The sequence below is a fragment of the Carcharhinus amblyrhynchos genome, chromosome 5 (genome assembly GCF_965287045.1).
Source record: "Carcharhinus amblyrhynchos chromosome 5, sCarAmb.v2.hapA, whole genome shotgun sequence".
In the NCBI taxonomy this organism is placed as follows: Eukaryota; Metazoa; Chordata; class Chondrichthyes; order Carcharhiniformes; family Carcharhinidae; genus Carcharhinus; species Carcharhinus amblyrhynchos.
The window spans coordinates 4,043,827-4,067,812 of record NC_137328.1 but is presented as its reverse complement, the minus strand read 5'-3'; the positions used below and the strand labels follow the sequence as shown (position 1 = coordinate 4,067,812).

At 44.0% G+C, this 23,986-nt stretch overlaps 1 protein-coding gene across 4 annotated transcripts in view; it reads right to left on the bottom strand.

The window, feature by feature from the left end:
• The window catches only part of LOC145342851 (tight junction protein 2-like), a 122,860-nt gene that overhangs the window by 66,356 nt on the left and 32,518 nt on the right, over positions 1-23,986 (bottom strand). The window contains exon 1 of one of the 4 annotated variants that reach the window (XM_080188363.1): positions 14,354-14,385. The exons of 2 other annotated variants lie outside the window; for them this stretch is intronic. In XM_080188363.1, the coding sequence (XP_080044489.1) occupies positions 14,354-14,377 (24 nt within the window). In that variant the 5' untranslated portion in view covers positions 14,378-14,385. Of the gene's footprint in view, positions 1-3,190; positions 3,278-14,353; positions 14,386-23,986 lie in introns of those variants that run through there. One more of the 4 variants, XM_080188362.1, reaches the window with a different exon arrangement.

Below are 23,986 nucleotides of genomic sequence, written 5' to 3'. Positions count from 1 at the left end.
GCGCCAAGGTCCGGGGTTTGATTCCTGGCTTGGGTCACTGTCTGCGTGAAGTCTGCACAGGTTTCCTCCCACACAATCTGAAAGACGTGCTAGTTAGATGCATTGGCCACGAGGTTACATACCAACCGACTCAAGAACAGCTTCTTCCCTGCTGCTGTCAGACTTTTGGATGGACCTACCTTGCATTAAGTTGATCTTTCTTTACACCCTAGCTATGACTGTAACACTACATTCTTTATTCTCGCTCTTTCCCTTCTCTATGAACGGTCTGTATAGAGCGCAAGAAACAATACTTTTCACTATGATAATACATGTGACAATAATAAAATCACATCAATTCTCCCTCAGTGTGCCCAAACAGACACTGGCAACTAGGAGATTTTCAGTAATTTCACTGCAGTGTTGATACAAGTCTACTTGTGACATTAATAAATAAACTTTACTTAAAAAAATTCCAATCAAGATTTGCTGACTGAAAGTTCATTGCCAGAGAACAACTACACAAGGTGCATTTTTCACCCCCTCCAATATAGCCCTGTATTTTCACCATGCGGGAATCCGATTTAAACTGGTTTCACTGCTAATAAAAAGTTCAAAAGCTACAAATGCCAACTATCTGAACCATAAAATGCTGGAAACACACAGATGACCAACCTCTGTGAGAAAATAAGAGGGGGCACAAGAGATTGGAAGAGTGGTTCAGAATTTGTGGGCGGCATGATGGCATAGTGGTTAGCACTGCTGCCCCATATCGCCAGGGTCCCAGGTTCAATTCCAACCTCGGGTCACTGCAAATTCCACACACATTCTCCCCGTGTCTGCATGGGTTTCCTCCGGGTGTTCCAGTTTCCTCCCAGAGTCTGAAAGATTTGTGAGTTAGGTGGATGCTAAATTGACCTTAGTATCAGAGGGATTAGCAGGGGGGTATGGAAATAGGGCCTCGGTGGGATTGTGGTTGGTACTGACTCAATGGGCCAAATGGTCGTCTTCTGTACTGTAGAGATTCTTTGATTCCCTAATCGCACAGAAATATAGTTATTCTGACCACTGTCAACGGCTAAGCTCCATATCAGCCCCCACGCATCCTCCTCACTCCAATCAACTCATCCTTCTGTCCTGGTGAGTTAATCTCATTTCCCCTCAGCGCATCTATACAATTACTCATTGTGGCATTTGCTCACCCATTCTCAGCTAATGCTCTTTAATCACCAGAGAATCCCAGACAAGAGGATCTCATGGACAAAAAAGTAGTATTCAATATTCCAGGTCAACAGGAGCCACCCAACTACAAGAGTGCTTCCAGGACACTATACTCAGCGCCAGAGGAGGAAGCCCACCATTAGAGAGTGTGTCAGGATCTTCTGATCCAGCAACCATTGGGTCTCCCGCTGTTAGCGCCATCCGATAACAGGGAACCTGCAGCAAGGAGATCACCAGTTGGACCAAAGATCCTACTGGCGGGAACAAATGGAAAATCCTACACATAGCAGCACAGCGACAGTGGTTAGCACTGCTGCGCCAGGGACCCGATTCCCAGCTTAGCTCAGTGTATGGAGTCTGCACGGGTTTCCTCCGATTCCCTCCTACAGTCGGAAAGGCGTGTTGGTTAGGTGCATTGGCTAAATTCTCTGTGTACCCGAACAGGCGCCGGAGTGTGGGCGACCTGGGGATTTTCACAGTAACGTCTTGCAGTGTTAGTGTAACCCTACTTGTGACTAAAACTTTAAAAAAGACTTCTAGAAACCATGTTTCAATTTGTATATTTGTTGAAAAAGGGATCGTTTGTGGTTAACATTATCCCATTTTTCTTACAAAGTCACAAGTTTATGCCTTCAATGTACAAAAATGCACAGCACAGAAAGAGGCCATTCAGCCCAAGTGGTCCATGCCAGTGTTTATGCTCCACACGAGCCCCTCTCCATTCACATCTTTCTATCTCCTTTCTCTTCCATTTTCATATTTAGCTCCTTCATTCATAGAATCCCTACAGCCCATCAAGTCTGTACCGATCACAATCCCACCCAGGATCCTATTCCTGTAATCCCACTCACTGACCCTGCTTATCCCCCTGACACTAGTGTCAATTTGGCATGGCCAATCAACCTAACCTGCACATCTTTGGGACTGTGGGAGGAAACCAGAGCACTTGGAGGAAACCCACACAGACATGGGGAGAATGTGCAAACTCCACACAGACAGTCAACCAAGGCTGAAATTGAACCTGGGACCCTGCTGCTGAGAAGCAGTGGTGCTATTCGCCTCAGGTGTTGCTATCCTAGTACTTCCACATAACGCAAGCCAGAAAAATAAACGGACTCTAATGACGAATAGTATACAAACAAAGAAAGCATATTCATACATACCACTGCCTTACTCTACAGCACTTCATTAAAATGTTATAGCTGAAGTAATGCACAAAAGGTGAGCACCATTAAAAAAAGATTTCTTTCAAGATTTTTTTAAACTGCAAATTTTTAGATCCAGACACAAAAAAATACACCAAACCAGTGTCCAATCTTGACACAAAACTCCAAACTGCCTAATTCTTATCATTGACCCTACTGGGGTCAGTTACCAGAGATTTTATTTCTTTGAGAATGTCAAAAAGAATCAGAGGGGAGATGAGGAGATTTTTAAATTCGCTTTGAACTGGAAGTCATTGCCTGAAGAGGTAGCGAAAGCAGATTTAATAGCAACCTTCAAAGAGGAAATTGGATAAACGAGGGGGGAATATTTCCCCCCCGGAAAAAGCATGTTGGAAGAGTAGGACTCATTTGGTAAATCTTGTCAAAAAAAAAACTCAACACAGAGATGATGGATCAAACGGCTCCTGAGATTCCCCATTCATACAGTAATCCATTGGGTGAAGTTAGTTTCCAATTTGGCAAGTCCAACACGCACACTAATGATTTAAGAAGAGCTATGCACATATTTCCAGCTATTAAGAATTTGGCTAAACATGTTAACATCCCACAGGCAGCTTCAGCTTGCAAGCAAAGTGAAATTAGTTTCCATCACAACAATTAATCTCTTAATTACACCAGACTAAACTGCTGCAGAAATTTTTCAACTTAAAAGAAAGAAAAACAGGAGACGGCAACCGCGGACTGTTACCAGGAGGAAACAGAACTACAGACATTGACAATAAAAAAAAAAGGTTCTCAAAAGTGGAGAAAGGCGAGAGACTCACAAGGCCACTGTAGAGTTTGAAGGAGTGCATCAAGTTGGCCCATTTCCTCTGCAGTGTTTGTATGGACTTCATACTGAGATGCACCGTAGCAGTGTAGCGATCACCTACAGCTCGTCAGTGCTAGCCCCGAGAATCATCCATTTCCAGAAATCATCAAGCTAGATTATGTAAGCTTTAATACATTGCTGCCCTACATGTAGCACAAATCCTGCCAGTTGCAATTGTATTGGAGAGGCAAAACAGCTCATTCGGGACACAAGTCAGTTGCAATCACAATCTTGGCCGCAACACTGAATTTAGGACATTTTACACTGTACATACTAAGTAGGGGACTACGCTCTACAAGGAAGAATGGGGAAAAAAAAAATATTGCTAATCTCTGCCAATGTTGAAAATAAATAACATTACTCTCTTCCAGTAGCTCAATTCAAAATGGAACTTGTCTTTTTAAATAAATCCACTAATTATGTATTTTTTTTAAAAAACAAAGGAGAAAATCTCAACAGTTTTACAATGAGTGGATTAAGTGTGCGAATGAGCCAAGCTTCCACATTAACTATTCACAACCCACTTAGTCAATTCAGGCTTGCAGTCAGCCAGAAATGGCTTTTATCTGCTCAAAATTAACTCCCATAAACAAAAAACAACTATTGAACAAGAACATCACGAGTTATTCATTTTGTGAAGGGAACCAATTCAAAAACTGGTCTTAAAAGAATAAAATCGTGCAAGCTATCACAGTAGATCAGAAGATATGCTAAAGTGACAAATATGATTAAATAGCATCAATCTAATTCCTCCCTGGGGGATGGGAGGGGAAGAAATCCAACAGGAGCTCAGCAGTGGAGGGTGACATCAGGAAACGTGAAATGGTGGTGGAAATCTCTTCCCCAAAAAAGGTAGCAGAGTGGTTAGCACTGCTGCTTCACAGCTCCTGTGTCCCGGGTTCGATTCCCAGCTCGGGTCACTGTCTGTGTGGAGTTTGCACATTCTCCCTGTGTCTGCGTGGGTTTCCTCCGGGTGCTCCGGTTTCCTCCCACAGTCCAAAGATGTGTGGGAGAGGTTGATTGGCCATGCTAAATTGCCCCTTAGAGTCCAGGGATGCGTAGGTTAGAGGGGATTAGTGGGTATAATATGCAGGGATATGGGGGTGGGGCCTGGGCGGGATTGTATTCGGTGCAGACTCGATGGGCCGAAGGGCCTCTTTTTGCACTGTAGGGTTCTATGAAAAAGGGAGGGGGGGGCTGGGGTCAGTTTGAAGATTCAAACATTGAGGAAAGGAACGAGGGTAGGTAAATAAAATTATAATTCAATTTAATGGGAAGCAGACAGGAGAAGGGGAGATATTACCTGTTTCTTTAAGACAGGGTATGCTGAGCCACATTTGATTAAGTCGATCCTAAACTCTCACACGTTTCCAGCCTCTCTCTCTCTCTTGCACTGTACCACCCCGACAAAACAATCTTTGTATCTGATGCATTAACATGCTGCCTCTGTCCCAAGTTGGCCAGACTTCACTAAACATTCTGGAAAGCACGAGTTACCAGAATTCAAACAAAGCAGCTCGATCAAAAGGATTGTCAAAAAAACTAGAAAAGAAAATTTGGGGTCAAATAATGCATCACCTGCAGAAATTTAAAGGGCTTTGGATTTTAAAGTAATACCAACAAGGGGCGAGCAAGGGAGAAAGAAATTACTAAGAACCACCCACAGACAAACATCACTGCACATCTGGTACTTTTAAACCAAGCAGCAGCACAATATTTATTGACACACAGGTCTCATTCTCAATCATAAACAAAGGCTGGGATTTTCTCCCCTTCCCACAGGCGGATCTTCTGGTTCCATTGAAGGATGTGTCTAGGTTAGCATCCGTGGCCCACTCCCAATTGCTCCTTCAGAAGGCCGATTTATTGTCAAATGTATTAGTATACAGTGAAAATGTTTCTTGGGCACCATACAAAGAATATCTTCCAAATAGGAGAGTGCAGAATGTAGCGTTACAGTCATAGCTAGGGTGTAGAGAAAGATCAAAAGTCTGACGGCAGCAGGGAAGAAGCTGTTCGAGTCAGTTGGTAACGATATCAGGCTTTTGTATATTTATCTCGACAGAAGAAAAATTATACAAAAAATACACAGGCGGCACAGTAGTTAGCACTGTTGTTTCACAGCTCCAGGGACTTGGGTTCGATTCCCGGCTTAGGTCACTGTGTGGAGTTTGCACATTCTCCTCGTGCCTGCATGGGTTTCCTCTGAGTGCTCCGGTTTCCTCCCACCGTCCAAAGATGTGCAGGTTAGGCTGATTGGCCATGCCAAATTGCCCCTTTGTGTCCTGAGATGTGTAGGTTAGAGAGATTAGTGGGTAAATGTGTAGGGATATGGGGGTAGGGCCTGGGTGGGATTGTGGTCGGTGCAGAACCGATGGGCCCAATGGCCTCTTTCTGTTGTAGGGTTTCTATGATTTTTATGAGAAGGTGGAAGAGAAAAAAAAAGTCTGGGGTGCATGGGATCCTTAATTATGCTGGCTACTTTGCCAAAGCAGCAGGAAGGTGTAGACAGAGTCAATGGGTGGGAGACTGGTTTGCGTAATAGATTAGGCTATGTTTGTGACTCTTTGTAAGTGGTGGTGAGCTGCCTTCTTGAACTGCTGCAGTCCATGTGCTGTTGGTACACCCACAATGCTGTTCGGGAAGGAGTTCTAGGATTTTAATCCAGTGACAGTGAAGGAATGGCAATACACTTCCAAGTCAGGGTGGTTTGTGACTTGGTGAACTGGCTGGGTGGTTGCGTTCACATGTGCCTGCTGCTCACCCTTCTAGATGGATGTGGGTTTGGAAGGTGCTGTCTAATGATGCTTGGCAAGTTCCTGGAGGAGTGCCTCTTGTAGGTGGTGTACACAGTTGTTACTGTGCTGGAGTGCCACTCAAGTGGGGTGGCTTTGTCCTGAATGGTGTTGAGTTTCTCAAGTGTTGTTGGAGCTGCACTCATTCAGGCAAGGGGAGAGTATTCTATCACTCCTAACTTGTGTCTAAGAGGGTGGATAGGCTTTGGGGAGTCAGGTGGTGAGCTACTCTGCACAGAATTCCCAGCCTCGGACCTGCTCTTGTGGTCAGTGCGTTTATAAAGCCTATTTATAAATAGTCACAAAACGGCAGTGAACTGCAACGTATTACAGAGGAAAGTGGGATCGGGCTGGGTGGCCAGTACAGAGTCCGATGGGCCAAGTGGCCTCTGTGCTGTGAGCTTTTAATAAATATAGTGGCCGATCTGTTTAACACTGGCTACCCACCCTGATTCTGAAACTCAATACAAATCTCTCACATTTAAATTAAGCCTTAGGCTCATGAAAAGATATGTTCAAAAAAAGGGAGTGGCAAAGTTGAGATCGAGTAAGTGATCCACTTTCAATTGAAACGTAACTATAACAAAAGCAGCCTCAAAATTCACCAATATTGGTGAAAAGCAATAACCAAAATAAAAGAAAACCAAGAGGTATTGTAACAGGGTAGACATGTCTTAATGCTCAATCATAAAATGCTCTGTTTTTGAAAAAACCTCAAGGGGAAAAGAAAGGAAGGACTCTGTGTATTCTTGAAGAGGTCACCTAAGACTTGGATGAACTCATCGTGACACTAATCTCCTCACCCAAGCACATTTGGAACCTGTTAAAAATTGCGATAGTAAGCTGTATCTCTGGACCACAGTTACTGAAGATGAACCATTCCTCCAGCCATGAATAAACATCACCGCCCGATACACAATGTAGAGTCACACCCTTTCCAAATAGGACAGGAGTTATTCCAATCTTCCAAACGTCTGGCCATTAGATGGTCAAGTGAAGCGACGGCAGAAACAGGGATAGCTCATACCAAACCGAGCTGTGTTTAATGGCGTGGTGTCAGAGGTCTTAAATTCATTCATGGGATGAGGGCAAGGCCAGAGTTTGTCACCCTTCTCTAATTGCCCTCAAGGTGGTGAGCTGCCACTGCAGTCCACACTGTGTAGGTACACCCACAATGCTGTTAGGGAGTTGAGAATTTTTGATTCAGCGACATAGTCCCAAGTCAGAATGGAGAGCAGGTTAGAGGGGAACTTCGAGGTAGGTGTATTCCTGTGTGTCAGCAGTGTAGGGTTTGGAGGGGAAACTCCAAGCAGGCATGACTTAGCAAGAACAGTTTAGGAAGCACTCGGTTAGACCGCAACTGGAGTATTGTATCCAATTCTGGGCCAGAACTCCAGGGAGGGTGTGTGTCATAAACCAAGTGCAGAACAGATTTATATTGAAGTTATAGCAAAAAAAAAACAGGCCATTTGGCCTGACTGGCACCAAGGATGACAGACCTCAGACAGTGGAGGAACTAGGATTGATTTCTTTGGAGCGGGGAGCGTTAAAAAGGGAGATGGGAATGCAGTGTTCAATATCATAGGATTTAAACAGTGAATAAGGAGAAACTGTTTCTAGCGACAATCAGTGACCAGAGGGCACAGATTTAACAGGAGGCAGAGAAATGTATTTGTAGAACATAGAAAAACTACAGCACAAACAGGCTCTTCGGCCCACAAGTTGCACTGATCACATCTCTACCTACTAGGCTTACCTATAACCCTCAATCCTATCAAGTCCCATGTACTCATCCAGAAGTCTCTTAAAAGACCCCATCAAATTTGCCTCCACCACCACCGACAGCAGCCGATTCCACACATCTACCACCCTCTGAGTATACAGTAGGTTACGATCTAGATTCTAGAATGAATGGGTGGAGAGAGTGGCTTCAAAACACAGGGGGAAGATCAGAGCTAGGAGGAACCAATTGGATAGCTCTGTCAAAGAGCCAACAGGACACAGTGGGCCGAATAGCCTCTCTATTCTGTTACCATTCTACGATTCCAGCAGGGTAAAAATTTTCAGAGAAGGCAACCAAGTATAAACTTCTCCCATCTCCAGCAATAAACCACACTCGAGTCGCTGCAGATCACCCACTGTAGCTAATGCTTCAAAAAAAAAGGCTGTTGGGCAACGTTAAAAATCAAAAAAGAATACTGTCACAAAACAACCCACTGAAAACATGTCGAAACAGTTCCTGCCACGTACCCCACCCAAGAGTTCCAAAGTAAACAAGAATAAATATTCTAAAAAGGTTTGCAATGCTGATGCCATCTTGCTGGAGTTGGTTAGTTTTTTTGGAGCCAGTGTACGCAAACAACCGCCCCCTTCCTCACCCCACCTTTAAATCTTCCATCAGAACCAATTGGAATCCAGTCTTGTAACAAACCGCTGTTCGGGAAGGCAAGTGAGCCCTTTCAAATGAGTCTACAAACAAAAAAAAAGCCCCCGTTTTCTTAAGACAAACATTTAGTGTCACAAGTATGGCTTACATTAACACTGCAATGACATTACTGTGAAAATCCCCTAGTCCCCACATTCCAGTGCACTGAGAGAGTGTTTAGCATGGCCAACGCATCTAACCAGCACCTTTTTTTTCCGGACTGTGGGAGGAAATCAGAGCACCCGGAGGAAACCCACTCAGATACAGGGAGAACGTGCAAACCCTGCACAGATAGGTGACCCAAGCTGGGAACTGAACCCAGATCCTTGGCGCTGAGAAGCAGCAGTGCTAACCACTGTGCCACCCAGTTGTCAGAGTGTCTGGGACAGCTAGCCAAAGCAAACTGGAATCCTATCAGCTCGCCAATTTTTTCTAAAAAGATGGCTACATCGAGTTCCTGCAGTTAATTTTACAACATTTTATACAATGCAGGCATTTTTTACTTTAATATCAGCAGGCAAGATTCCAGAGAAAATCTTGCCCTCAGTTGTTTGACAATCTCTAGCATAAATAGATCACGCCCAAAGGGCTTCCAATTATTTCACATTTGGACTAATCCGAAGTTAAACAAGTCAACGTATCCTCACCATACTGAACGGGATACTATTCAGTTTGCACTGGTAACTTTTTATTTAACCCACGCGATGTGGGCATTACTGCCTGGGTCAGCATTTATTGCCATCCCCAAGGGTTGTTGGATGTTGCCTGGTATGGTGGGAAGGTCTTATGAGGAAAGGCCGAGGGACTTGAGGTTGTTTTCGTTAGACAGAAGGTGGTTGAGAGGTGACCTAATTGAGGCATACAAGATGATCAGAGGGTTAGATAGGGTGGATAGTGAGAGCCTTTTCCCTCGGATGGTGATGGCTAACACAAGCGGACATAGCTTTAATATTAAGGGGTGGTAATTATAGGATGGATGTCAGAGGTAGGTTCTTTACTCAGAGGGTAGTAAAGGCGTGGAAAGCCCTGCCTGCAGCAGTTATGGAGTCGCCAACTTTAAGGGCGTTCAAATGGTCAGTGGATAGGTATATGGATAACATTGGAATAGTTTAGGTTAGAGGGTCATTAGATTGTTGCGCTGACCAGTGGAACCATCGAGGGCCAAAGGGCCTGTACTGCGCTGTAATGTTCTATGTTCTATTGAAAGTCAACCACATCGCTGTGGCTCTGGAGTTACATGTAGGCCAGACCAGGCAAGGGTGGCAGATTTCCCTCCCTAACAGGACATTAGTGAACCAGATGACCATTATTAGACTTTTAACTGCAGATTTTTATTGTATTCAAATTTCACTAACTGCCATTATTTGGGATTTGAATTAGGGTCTCCAGATTGCTCAAGACAATACCACTACCTCCTTTTGCATTTATAAAACACCTTTCACCACTTCAGGATGCCCCAAAGCAGCTTGCAGCCAATGAGGTACTTCTGGTGTTTATTCACTGTTACAACATTGCAAATCCAATCTTCAACGCGTGCACAGCAAGCTCCCACAAGCAGCAATTCAGCAACCTATTCTGAAGTGATGTTGGTTTGTGTGATAAATACAAGTCAGAAACTTGGCGTGAAAACTGTAACATGAACAGAAAGACAGCCTTTGATAAGACTAATCAGGATGTCAAATTGCAACCAATGTTCTCCCTGACCTCTTCCAGTTGCCTGACAGTCACCAGATTAAACTGGTGACATTCTGGGAAAAATCCCACAGTGAAACATCCAGTGACACAGACAATAATGGGTGCCAGACTGGTGGATCCTTTAATTTCAGCACACCTTGTAAAACTCTGCAATAGGTGTGAAAGACAGCAGGTCATGCGCTGTACAATCATAATACTCTATTGCCAAGTTGTCAGGAATGACAGACATCAAGTACAAATAAATAGTTTCTTCCAGATGATAAATCATAAATTTCATCCACCTACTACTGACTTTAGCAGGTCTTGTGGTGCAGTGGGGTTTGTGGTTCCACCTCTGAGCCAGAAGCTGCAAGTCCAAATCCCACCTCAGGACTTGATGGCCAAGGAAGTGTGCTCATCACCCGGCCTGTTTGGCCAAGTGTCAACCTACTAAATCCTTCCAACACACATGCACGTGCGCACACACACCAGCCTCCCATCCACTGACTCTGTCTACACATCCCGTTGGCAGGGAAAAGCAGCCAGCATAATTAAGGACTCCTTGCACCCCAGACAGACATTCTCTCTTCCATCAGGAAAGATGATACAAAAGTCCAAGGTCACGTACTAACCAACTGAAGAACAGCTTCTTCCCTATTGCTGTCAGACTTTTGAATATATGTACCAAGTTGATCTTTCTCTACACCCTAGCTATGACTAACACTACATCTCTCACTCCCTTCTTTATGAACAGTATGCTTTGTCGATATTGCACATAACAATACTTTTCACTGTATGCTTATACATGACAATAAGTCAAACCATTGGGATTTTTTGTTAAGCCTTGGCCTTCATTGGTGTCCCCTCTCCAAGGGTTGTCCATCAGGTGGGAATTGAAAATGGTGGTACTGTGATGTATTTACTGATTTAAAATGTCAGCATCAAAATAAATTACTTTAAAAACTAACATTCACTCATTTTAAATGTTAAAAGAATTGGTGATTTTAACAGCATTCACCATCATTAATGCATGAATTGTCCAACTTGTGATGAGGATGAGGATTCCCCTGATATTATATATAAACAAAAACTGGAAAAGATTCCCGAACGATTGGTGCTGTTCCGTCATTAAACTCTTGAACAGGTAGCCCACAGTCTCCTGAATGTTTCAAGAAGTTGCTGCTTTTCTCTACCACACTAAGTCAGGGTTCTTGTACAGCAGTGCTAGGTTCCTTTTAATCTCCCAACTAGAAAAGGAACAATTTATATCACACTGTTTATATTTGTACAGGCAGCACATTGTTGTGTGGAGAGCAAGAGCGAGAGATGGGGAGAAAAAGAAAGAATTTTTTTAGGTTTAAAAATACCAGCCTTTCATTCCCCTTGCTACTGCTCCCCCTTTAGATGTACCTTAAAAACTCTAATCCACCAGATCTCCTTCTGCTGTTCTTTCACGAAGCTTTAAATTCAATTTGTGGAGATGAAACTATTGGAACAGTGGCCAACATTCTAAATGCCCAGTGTCACTGCAGCGTATACTCCCAGAGCCAAAATCAGGAGCACACCATGAGATACCATATAAAATATTAAGATAAAAACTTTTAAATCTCATATGCACACGTGCACTACAATAAATTGTCCCTAGCCTAAAAAAAATGTTTTCAAACATTTGTTAATAAGTGGCACGGTGGTTAGCACTGCTGCTTCAGTGCCAGGGACCCAGGTTCAATTCCTGCCTTGGCCTGTGTGGCATTTGTACATTCGCTCCATGTCTGTGTGGGTTTCCTCCCCACTGGAAACCAGCGCTCCGGTTTCCACTCAGTCCGAAGATGTGCGAGTTAGGTTGATTGGCCAATTGACCCAAGCGTCAGGGGAATTAGCAGGGCAAATATGTAGGGTTACAGGGATAGGGCCTGGGTGGGATTGTAGTTGAAGCGGACTCGATGGCCTCCTTCTGCATTGTAGGGATTCTATACTAAATTGTCCCTTAGATATCGGCAGCGTGAATGTGTGGAGTTGCAGGGGTAGAGCCTGGGTGGGATTGTTGGTGGTGTAGGTGTGATCGGCTGAATGGCCTCTTTCTGCACCGTAGGGATTCTATCTCCTTGCCTCTCAGTATTCATTGCCCCTCATCTTCAGTGAGACATCCTGCCATATTTTATATAAAGAAAAACAGCACTTATTAGTTGTGATGCCTTGTTGCTCTCAAAATGCAATTTTCCAGCTGATGAAAAGTACAGACGAGTTAGGAGCAGGAATAAACCATTCGGCTCCTCGAGCCTGCTCTGCCATTTAAACAGCTCGTGACTGACCTGATAGTAATCTGCATCTCACCTTCCCCCACTTACCAAGAATCTACCTATTTCTGCCTGAAAAAGTATTCACAAACTTTGCTTCCACCACCTTTTCAGAAAGGCCATTCCAAAGACTCATGAAGCTGGTTTTCACCTCACCTCTTTTTAATGGGCAACATTTTTAAAACAGTGATCCCTTGTTCCCCCCACCCCGTTTCCCCCCTACAGTTCCAGATTTTCCCACAGAAGGGAGACATCCACTTCATATCCACCCTGTCAATACCCCTCAGGACCTTGTATCATTCAATCATGTTGTCTCTTTCCAGTAGTTACTGTCATTTAGAGTCATAGAGGTTTACAGCAAGGAAATAGGCCCTTCAGCCCAACTTGTCCATGCTGCTCCTTTTTATTTAACCCCTAAAAGCTAGTCCCAATTTCCCACGTTTAGCCCATATCCCTCTTACCCATGGAACTGTCTAGTGCTTTTTAAGGGATAAAATTGTACCTGCCTTTACTACTACCTCTGGCAGCTTGTTCCAGGCACTCACCACCCCCTGTATGAAAAAATTGCCCCTCTGGACCTTTTTGTATCTCTCCCCCCTCACCTTGTGCTCTAACCATTCCCAATAGCGTTAGACAGCAGCCCAAGTAAATAACGACAGTAGACTTAACTTGTATAGAGCCTTTCACAACCCCAGAATTACCCAGAGCTCTTTACAGCCAAAGAGGTAAGAGTCCTCAAGTTTCCTGGATGATTATGCAGAGGGAACACAGGCTGGGGAACCAAATCTGGGTACAGCCAAGATACCACTTTCAGTAATGAAATAAAAATGACCATCCCATCTATTTTAGGAGGGATTAATATTGTCCAAGACACTGAGGATATCACTCCCAGCACCTCATCAAAATGACAGCAGTGGGATCATTTACAGCTTCCCATTAGTTCATTGTCTCATCCGAAAGACAGCATCCGTAACAGTGCAGCACTCTGTAAGGTGCTTGGGCTATCAGCTGAGGTTAGACACTCAAAAGGCTACAAGGAGAAGGGTGGGCGCAAAATGGGACTAACTGGACAACTCTTTCAAAAGACTGATGGGCTAAATGACCTCCTTCTGTCCAATTCTACAAAATCCCCCGACTGGAGGTGAGGGCACGTTACCCACTCAGCCACATTCAGAACAAAAATGTGAACTTAGGTGAAAAAATACCTCAGGATGAAGAAAAAAAACCAAGGGTCGGCACAGTGGTTAGCAATGCTGCCTCAACACCAGGGACCTGTCAGTGTGGAGTTTGCATGTTCACCCCGTGTCTGCACGAGTTCCCTCCGGGCGCTCTGGTTTCCTCCCAGAGTCCGGGAAGCATGCCAGTTAGGTGCATTGACCCAAACAGGCACTGAACTGTGGCAACTAAGGGAATTTCACGGCAACTTCCACGCAGTGTCAACGCAAGCCTTACTTGTGACTAATAAAATGAACTTTACCAGCAAATGATTACATATAACGCTCCCCCATTCACCCCTCCACCTCAGTACAGCAAAAAGTCAAGAAATTAAAAAAGGAGTCTGGTGCCAAGAGGAGTTTAAAAAGTGGCTTTTTTTTTTATACATAAAATTAGCTTTACCACTTGAAGCACACAGTCAGTGAAAAGAGACAGCTTTAAGTGGTTTCATTAATTTGTGCATTTGGAGAGAGAGAGAGAGAGAGAAGTTAAACAGAAACACTAACCAGTTAAAGACACCTTTTTCTAGTTTAGCAACAGAGTGTGCTAGGGTACAGCCCTAGCAAACAAAAATAAGGGAAAAGAACTAACAAAAAAATTGCGAAACTTGGGAGTTGGGGAGAGAGAGAAACTGAAGTTGCGAGAGAAAAGAGGAAAAAAGAAGGCTCAAAAAGAATGTTTTTAAAAACCCTTTTGCACACAACACTTGCCTGGTCCTGGAACCTGACAGCCATTTTAAAGATCAGCACAGGTAAAAAAAACTCCCACACAGGAAGGAGACACCTGGGTTTTCCACTCAACACCTGGAGACTGAACTCCCTCAAAAACTTGGGACGAAAACCTTTAATTGAAGTAAAACTTCTTTGTCAATGCAAAACTTTTTCCGTGCAGTTTAAAACAAGTTCACCTCGGATATTTGCTCTTTTAAACAAAACTACACTAAAAGCTTGCTGCTATTTTCTTGTGTTGGTGTCAGTGTGTGTGTTAGTCAGTAAAACCCTGGCATCCCCCTCTTCACCCCTATAGAATCAATACCTTGGCTCAGCTCAGCTCCCAAGAGCCAGAGACAACTTAGCAGAAAGATACCCCTTCTCCCTTTACCCAAGGCCAACTAGGAACCTGAAGATTCAGCCAAAGGCCTTTTAGCTCCCTGGGAACAGTCACATTTTTTAAAAAAAAAATTACCTGCCCACCTGCTTAAACATTTCCCCAGCTTTTATCAATGAGAACCAATTTATTTATTTTTAAAATATTTGTTTTAAGGACATTGGATTTGGGAATGAATTTGCTTCAAAGTTTGATTCAATCACAAGGAGAATACTGGTCAATTTAAAATACAAGAGAGAATGAACTCAAAACTCAGGTCGTGGAATCCTACAGTGCAGAAGGAGGCCATTCAGCCCATCAAGTCTGTCCCAACCAGGCCCTATCCCCATAACCACATACATTTACTCTAGCTAGTCCCCCTGATGCCAAATTTACCAATCCACCTAACCCACAAGTCTTTGGACTGTGGGAGGAAACTAGAGCGCCCAGAGAAAACCTACACACAGACGGGGAGAATGTGCAAACTCCACACAGGCCCAAGCCGGGAATCAAACCCGGGTCCCTGGCGCTGTGAGGCAGCAGTGCTAACCACTGTGCCGCCCTTCAGGTTGCATTAATAATGCTATTCAACTGAAAAAAAAAGAGGGTTGCCAACTCTCCAGGATTGCCCTGGAGTCTGCAGGAATTTAAAAGTCAGCTGGCCTGGACACTGCTAGCAGCAACATCCAACCAGTAAAATAGGGTTCTCGTCACAAACTCAAATATTATCTTTCGATAACATATGTATGGTGGCACAGTGGTTAGTACCGCTGCCTCACAGCGCCAGGGACCTGGGTTCGATTCCCAGCTTGGATTACTGTGCGGTGCCCGCACGTTCTCCCAGTGTCTGCCCGGGTGCTGTGGTTCCCTCCCACAGACAGAGAGACGTGCTGGTTAGGTGCATCGGCCATGCTAAATTCTCCCCAGGCGCAGCCGAACAGGCGCCGCAGTGTGGTGACTGGGGGATTTTCATAGTAACTTCATTGCAGTGTTAATGTAAGCCTACTTGTGACCAATAAACAAACTTGTGTCCAAGGAATATTGGAAATGGGAAACATGCTATTCGTGTGGGTGGGACAACTGGGAGGTGAAAAGGTCATGTGGTGAAACCAGGATTGCATCCAACCAGTTGATAACTACTAAGGCTGCATCCTGCACATACCTCAAGATAAAAGCAAAATCACAAAAATAGAAACTGCTGGAAAATCTCAGCAGGTCTGACGGCATCTGTAGAGAGAGAATAGAGCCAACGTTTTGAGTCTGGTGGAATCTTAGATCGTCACAGATGCTGTCAGACATCTGTATTGATGCAGAAACCTGGTTAGTCTAGTTAAGTAAAGATTTGTTCTCCTCCTCCTCTCCCTTATTGTTCCATAATAAAAATTTACATCCAGCCCTAAAGATCCTCTGCAAATGAACCGTATGTTAACGCAAGCAACCAGAGAATTAAAGGCAGTCATTTGGCCCATCATGCTTATGATGATGTGGAGATGCCGGTGTTGGACTGGGGTAAACACAGTAAGAAGTCTGACAACACCAGGTTTAAGTCCAACCTATTTATTTGATAGTAAACTCATAAGTTTATAACTGAAAAACTTATAAACTTGAGTTTACTATCAAATAAATTGGTTGGACTTAAACCTGGTGTTGTCAGACTTCTTACCATCATGCTTATGCCAGCTCAACCCAATTAACCCCACTACCCTGCATTAAATTACAACATACATTCCTTTTGAAAAATTACTTCCAGATCATATATCTTTTGGCCGTGAAAACAAGCTCACCCTCCTCCCCCCGTTCATCGATGGTATTTTTGCCAATTACCTTAAATCTATCCCCTATGGTCATCGACTCTCCCTATCCTGTAGGAAGAAGTCTCCACTCCCTCTCTTCCCCCTCCCCAACCACCTTGTCAAGACAGCTAGCACCGCCCCTCTCCCAAATAGGAATGATTTTTTAGTTCCACCTGAAACCGCTGACGTTTTGGGGCCAAAAGATAAATCAGTCAAACGGATTTGCTTCTTGGCCTATTGACTAAGATCAAGCCCAGGATGGGGTGCAACGCCTTATCTGGTCAGCTTTGGATCTTGTCAGCTTCTCTTGGGGGGTGGGGGGGGGGGGGGGACCTCAAATTGGATTCAATCTGAATTTGGTTTTTGGAGCAAGCACGGAGATGGGTTAAGGAGCTACCTGGTCCACTCCATGCACCAGCTTTGTAACTTTAAAAAAAAAAATTTTAAAATGTCAAATGTCAAATTTGTAAAGACGTCTCTACATCCAGTACAGGTTTAAACGTTGAAAAAGGATCATTGTTACCCTTAACCATTCCCCCACTCCCTTTCCCATTTATAACGGAGCACCTATTGGAGACCACTTTAAAACCAGGCGGGTTCATTATAATGGGCCACAGTTCAAGATTTAAAAAAAATCATGAATCAAATAGGTTTTTTAATGGAAGTGGTCATCTGATTAATCCACTGACAGCTAGACACAACTAAAGGGTTCGCGTTCATGGCAGTTTGGAGCATTTGAGGAGACCAAATTCTGTACAAAACTAATAATTCCAGGCAGAAGGAGACCATTCAGCCCTTTAGATCTATGCCAAAATGAGCACAAGTTGTTTTCAGAAGTGAAGTGGAATTGAACATAATGTATTTAAAAATGGAGACACTGGCCTGACAAGTGGTGACTGCTCCAAAATGAGAAGTCACCCTTTGGAGGTAGGTTTTAAAGGAGCTTTTCAATCCCATCCTAATTAACACTGTTGATTGGTTATTTTTATTGTGATGGTCCCTAGTTTTGCTCAACGTCCTAATTAGAAGTTCTCAAACATGTCCCCCGAGTCTATTATTCACAGGTTTAGGTAACCATCCTTTCTGCCAACTTAGTTAATATTCCAGTGTTTTATTCACGAGGGGGGTATGGAGGCTCAGTAATTAGCACTGCTTCCTCACCAGTGCCAGGGACCCAGGTTCCATTCCAACTTTGGGTCACTGTCTGTATGTACACACACACACACACACACACACACACACACAGTCTCCCCATGTCTGGGTGGGTTTCCTCCCACAGTCCAAATATGTGCAGGTTAGGTTGATTGGCCATGATAAATTGCCCCTTAGATGTCAGAAGGATTAGGGACAGTAAAACATAGGGGCCGAGTGGAATTGTTGTCAGTACAGGCTTGATGGGCCAAATGGCCTCTTTCTGCACTGTAGGGATTCTATGATACTACAGTTCTTTTGCTCAATTTTTTTTTAAAACAAATGGGAACACTTGAGATTGCTACTTTCCATTTTCCGTGCTGTACACAGGAACACATTCCCATCTCTGGCACGCGCACTTCTGCGACACAAAAAATTCTTTTGTATCAACTTCTGTGGGAAGTGGGAGACTGAAAGAGGTTTTGTCCGCAGTGTTCTCTTGCCTTTCCCCTTTGTTATTGCTTTTCTAGTTTCATTCCCATCAGAAGCACGGTAGAGGTCGGTTATAAAAATTCTTCCGCAGGAGTGTTGCCAGGTTTTCAAAAGAAACCAAAACACTGAAGAAATCCAGTTTTATTTGGGGGGGAAAAAAGGCTTTCGTTCTCACCACAATGCTGCGTCTCTCTCCTGACTGTACAGCAAGTACTGGAAACTGTGTCGGGCAAGGGTGCCAGCAACAACAACTTGTTTTAAAAGGCTTTTAATTTGTACTGTTAGGGTTATAGAAACACCATGTCTTTGCTCAAGATTCATTATAGCACTCTGACTGGAAAAATAAACTCTCTGGAGAGCAAATTTTAAGAGAGAGAAAACAAAAATACTGTTTACACACCGCAACAATCAACTATAACATCGTGCTCTGGACTCCAACCAGGTTAGAATGAATGATGCGCTAAAAAAGTGTAATAATCCACCTTTAACAAAATTCACTGCATTGGCCCCGATATAGATAAAATTTACATATTCTCCCCATATCTGATTGGGTTTCCTCTGAGTGGTCTGGTTTCCAGATGTGCGGGTTAGGTGGATTGGCCATACCAAATTGCTCCTTAGTATCAGTGGGGAAGAACTAGCTAGGGTAAATGCATGGGGATAGGGTCTGGGTGGGATTGTGGTCGGTGCAGACACGATGGGCCAAATGGCCTCCTTCCACTGTAGGGATAGGACCGTCCCTTTAAAAGCAAAACAGGGAGGAGGTGCATGTCAGCAGGCATACATTAGAAAATCAGGTAACAACCCCACAACTTCCGTAACTCAGGGGAGAATAAAGTCCAAATTTCAGCACACTTTAGAAGCCTACACCTCCATTGCAATAGAGGAAGTCTCAAATTAACATTTCAGGAAACTTTCACCATGTACACAGCTCCAGAGAATTACCTTGACCAAAAAAAAAGCTGAAAAATGTAAAACCAGCCAGTTCTCCTTGCATGTGCCAGGCAAATGGGAAATCAGTAACTCCCTCCCCAGGAGCTCTGGAACCTCAAGTTCTGCTTTGTAGGTGATCATTTACAGCCCGGTCAGGAACCAACATCTCTGTAGAGCCACGTTGGGGATGTTATGTTATGTGACACCAAGTCTCACATGGGGAAATATTAGGATGGGTGAACATCCTCACATTGAGGTAGGGTTTCACACTTACCCAAGACAGAAGGCTGTGGATTCAAGCCCCAAATTGGGAGATATTCAAGCACAAAAATCTACAAGGACACTCAGCTGAAGGCTTGCTTTGGCACCCACGTTTACATTACATTAGTGTCCAAAGTGTACTTGCTTGCATATAAAGCACTTGAGAAATTCCAAAAGTTAGTGAAAAGGTACCCCATAAAATGTCCATTGTTTAAATCTGGAGAACTGTTACACATGTATCTACATCCCCAGAAGTTCTAAAATACAAAGAAAAGTTGCATCATCCATAAACTTCGATTATTTCCAGAAACCTGCATTTATAGCGTCGTTCACAACTTCAGGACAATCCTACAATGAAGTGGGGTAGTATAAAAGGGTCATTTGTCAGTGATGTATGATTGCTTGACAGAGTGCACTGAGAGACAGTTCTATGTACAGCCTTGTGCTAAGCCTTATACCATTATGTTCAATAAAAAGGCAAGTTTACTAACAGCCTTGCCTCCAGCATTTGTCTGGAAACGCAGACCACAAAACAACCTCATCTAAAAAGACCAATGATAACAGTTTTGCTGCAATGCAGCAGTTATATTCTGTCAGCCAACATTCCACTCAAGTTCCCACACGCAGCAACATAGTCATCTATTTTGAGATATATTTAAAAATCGGTTGTACCATTAACGTTGGCCTGAAGAAACTGCGAGTGAAAAGTCCCTGCTTCTGTTCAAAAGTGGTACCATGGATCTTTTAAATCCGCCTAATGAGATCTCAATTTAAAAAAGGACTACACTGTTGAAAGTGTAGCACTCTCAGTGTTGACCAAACGTCAAGTCTAGATTTTGGATAGGGATCCGAATCCATAGTCAATCCCAAACTAGTCCAAATTCAGTGTGTTCATTACGACTCAGTCTCGCTTTTTGTATTAAACAAAATTTAAGTGTTCTCAAAATAGGAAGAGGAAAAACCAAGATGACAAAGCATAAAAATAGTTTGGAAGTGACTTCAAAATCGCCAAGCGGAAGGGAACTTACTATTCCAAGGACAGCTTCTTATGTCAAGCAGGACAAAAGCAGTCCCAAATTATTTTTCCCCCGACCAATTTTTAAGTTTCTCACGATTACCACCAAGGGTCAAGGTAATTGCCACTCAAACCATTTTATTTCTCTAGGTTGTTTTGAAATTCCACTGAAGCACAAATTCCTTTCCAACGCACTCCTGGTAAATGTTGTAATCTGATTGTGTGATAAAACGCAGAAATAAACCATTGTAGATTAACTGAACTGCATCGCAATCCAAACTGGAATTTGCAGAATTTTATCACCAGCAGCTAAACAGGATACACAGTCTCTTAGAGACACACAATGTGAAATGTCACCACTGGAGTGGACTGTCCAGGAAAACCAAAGCCACACAAAAAAGTTTAAAATTCATTAGTTACAAGCAAGGCTTACATTAACACTACAATGAAGTTAGTGAAAATTGCTGTAGTTGCCAGAGTCTGGTACCTGCTGAGGGAAAAAAAATTCAGCTCAGCCAATGCACCTAACCAGCACGTCTTTCAGACTGTGGGAGGGAACCCATGCAGATTACAGGGAGAAACGTGCAGACTCCACACAGTGATCCAAGCCAGGAATCAAACCTAGATCCCTGGCGCTGTGAGGCAGCAATGCTAACCACTGTGCTGCCCCCAATAGCCTACATTTCATTTGTACCACCTTTAGAGCACAAATTTACTAAAAATGGTTCCACTTCTCAATTAAAGGATGTGAAATGTCACTGGCTAGGCCAGCATTTAATGCTCCTCCCCAGTTGCCCACAGTGATGAGCTGCCTGAACCCATTGCATTACAAGGTGTAGGTACATCCACAGTGCTGTTAGGGAGGGAATTCCAAGATTAACCCAGCAACAGCAAAAGAACAGCAACATATTTCCAAGTCAGGATGGCAAGTACTTGGAGGGTGTAAAGATGTGTGTGTTCAATAGTTTAGGAACAAACTTGTTTATTTATAGGTTAAATCTGCACAGGAGGCCTCGAGACTGCAATCAGCTCCCAAAAATGGAGTATAGACGGCTGTGCTTACCAGGGTGATCAGCCATCCTGCTCCCCTATTGGTTCCTTGGGTCATCTGACCTTTACTCTGCAGATTGATCTTAAAAATATATTGTACAAAATGCCAATACTCAAATTACACAGTCCCAGAAAGCAAAATGTTTAGTACAAGTAGTCTTTCATGGAATTTCTGAATCCTTGTGGAGCAGTATAACTCCTGTCTGGGGTGCTTCAGAGTTGGAAAATCAAAGTGACAGCTGCCTCTTCAGGCACAGGCAGCTCAGTTCAGTCTCCATGGACATAGCACTGACGTACCTGGCAACCTAAAATAGTCGGCAATGTTTCCTGATGGCAAAACAGGCTGCTGGGGGGTCTCTCTCTCGTCTCAGATGGCCTGTTTCTGGGTCCTTCCTTCTACGGCCACTTAAAAAGGTCCAGCTTACAATGATTCCAGGGATCTAACCTTGACCCATTCCCAAAATTCCTCACATTTCACCATAATTGGCCTGTGTTGAATGACTTCAATCCTGACTTGGCTTGGCTACTCTGCCTGGCAAATTTGGAAAATGAGACTGTCACATTCTGAGATGCCAGTTCATTAACTCTGCTAGCTGGACTCTGTTACAGAACATAAGAAAATGGGAGCAGGAGTAGGCCATCTAGCCCCTTGAGCCTGCCCCGCCATTCAATAAGATCATGGCTGATCTGTCGTGGCTCAGTTCCACTTTCCCGCCCTCTCCCCATAACCCTTAATCCCCTCTACACGTGGAGTCGTCCAGTAGCAAAAAAAAAAAAGAGGAAGCAAGAGGTTCTGGTCTCCAGGTTTCCTCCCATCTGCTTTTTTAGTAAGAAGTCTCACAACACCAGGTTAAAGTCCAACAGGTTTATTTGGAAGCACAAGCCAACTAGCTTTCAGAGCGCTGCCCCTTAAATCAGGCGGGTGGGATTTTAGGTCAAAACAGGGCATTTAAAGACAAACTCAATTTACAAAATAAATGGTTGGAATGCAAGTCTTTACAGGTAATCAAGACTTCTAGACAAATGAGTGGAGAGAGGGTTAAGCACAGGTCAAAAGAGATGTGTATTGTCTCCAGCCAGGACAGTTAGTGAGATTTTGCAAACCCAGGCAAGTCTTGGGGGTTACAGATAGAGTGACATGAGCCCAAGATCCCGGTTGAGGCCGTCCTCACGTGTGCAGAACTTGGCTATCAGTCTCTGCTCAGTGACTCTGCATTGTCATGAAGGCTGCCTTAGAGAGAGAGAGAATGCTAACCCGAAGATCAGAGGCTGAATGCCCGTGACCGCTGAAGTGTTGCAACTTGGAGAACACTCTTGCCTGGTGATTAGCAAGTGGTGTTCATTCATCTGTTATTATAGTATCTGCATGGTCTCCCCAGTGTACCATGCCTTGGGACATCCTTTCCTGCAGCGTATCAGGTAGACAATATTTGGCCGAGTTGCATGCGTATGTACCTAGTGGGTGGTGTAAGATGGCATCTGTGTCAATGATCCAGCACGTCTTGCAGAGATTGCTGTGACAGGGTTGCGTGGTGTCGTGGTCACTGTTCTCCTGAAGGCTGAGTAGTTTGCTGCGGACAATGGTTTGAGGTTGTGTGGTTGTTTGAAGGCAAATAGTGGGGGTGTGGGGATGGACTTGGTGAGATGTTCATCTTCAATGACATGAAGGCTTTGGAGAAGATGTCATAGCTTCTCTGCTCTGGGGAAAGTACTGGACAATGAAGGGCACTCTGTCCGCCATGTCCCGTGTTTGTCCTGAGGTTGGTGCAGTTTTTTTGCTGTGGGCATGAAACTGTTGATCGATGAGTTGAGCGCCATATCCTGTTCTTATCAGAGCATCTTTCAGCGTCTGTTGCGATCCTCCTCATCTGATCCTGTGTATACGGAGGGCTTGTCCATAAGGGATGGCTTCTTTAACGCGTTCAGGGTGGAAGCTGGAGAAATGGAGCATCGTGGAGGTTATCTGTGGGCTTGCGGTACAGTGAGGTGTTGAGGTGACTGTCCTTGATGGAAGATGCGTGTCTAAGAATGCAACCGATTCTGGAGAATAGTCCGTGGTGAGTCTGATGGTGGGGTGGAACTTGATATCATTATATAGTTGTTTGTGATTGTTCACCACGAGTCCAAAAAAAGGATGAAAATGTCAATGTATCGAGTGTATATCATCAGTTGAAGGACCTGTGCAATGAAGAAGTCTTGTTTGAACCTGTACAAGAGGATGATGGTGTTGGAGATCTCTACTGCCTCCCGATGATACAAGGCAAATGCACCTGGCTGTCCCATCGTATTGGGCAATGTGACCCTGTGCGAGAACCCCTCAGCTACAAAGAGGGCATCCTGAAACCCATTGTACAAAAGAACCCCCCGCTTTTGTCACGACACTATGGACTTCCTACAGAAACTCACCACACACGGAGCAGCTGAACCAGGAGCACTCCTCGGCACAATGGATGTCTCGGCTCTCTACATCAGCATCCCCCACGACAATGGCATTGCTGCAACTGCCTCAGAACTGAGCATCTGACAACCGCCAATCTCCAGATGCAATTTTACAATTCATTCACTTCATCCTGGACCACAAC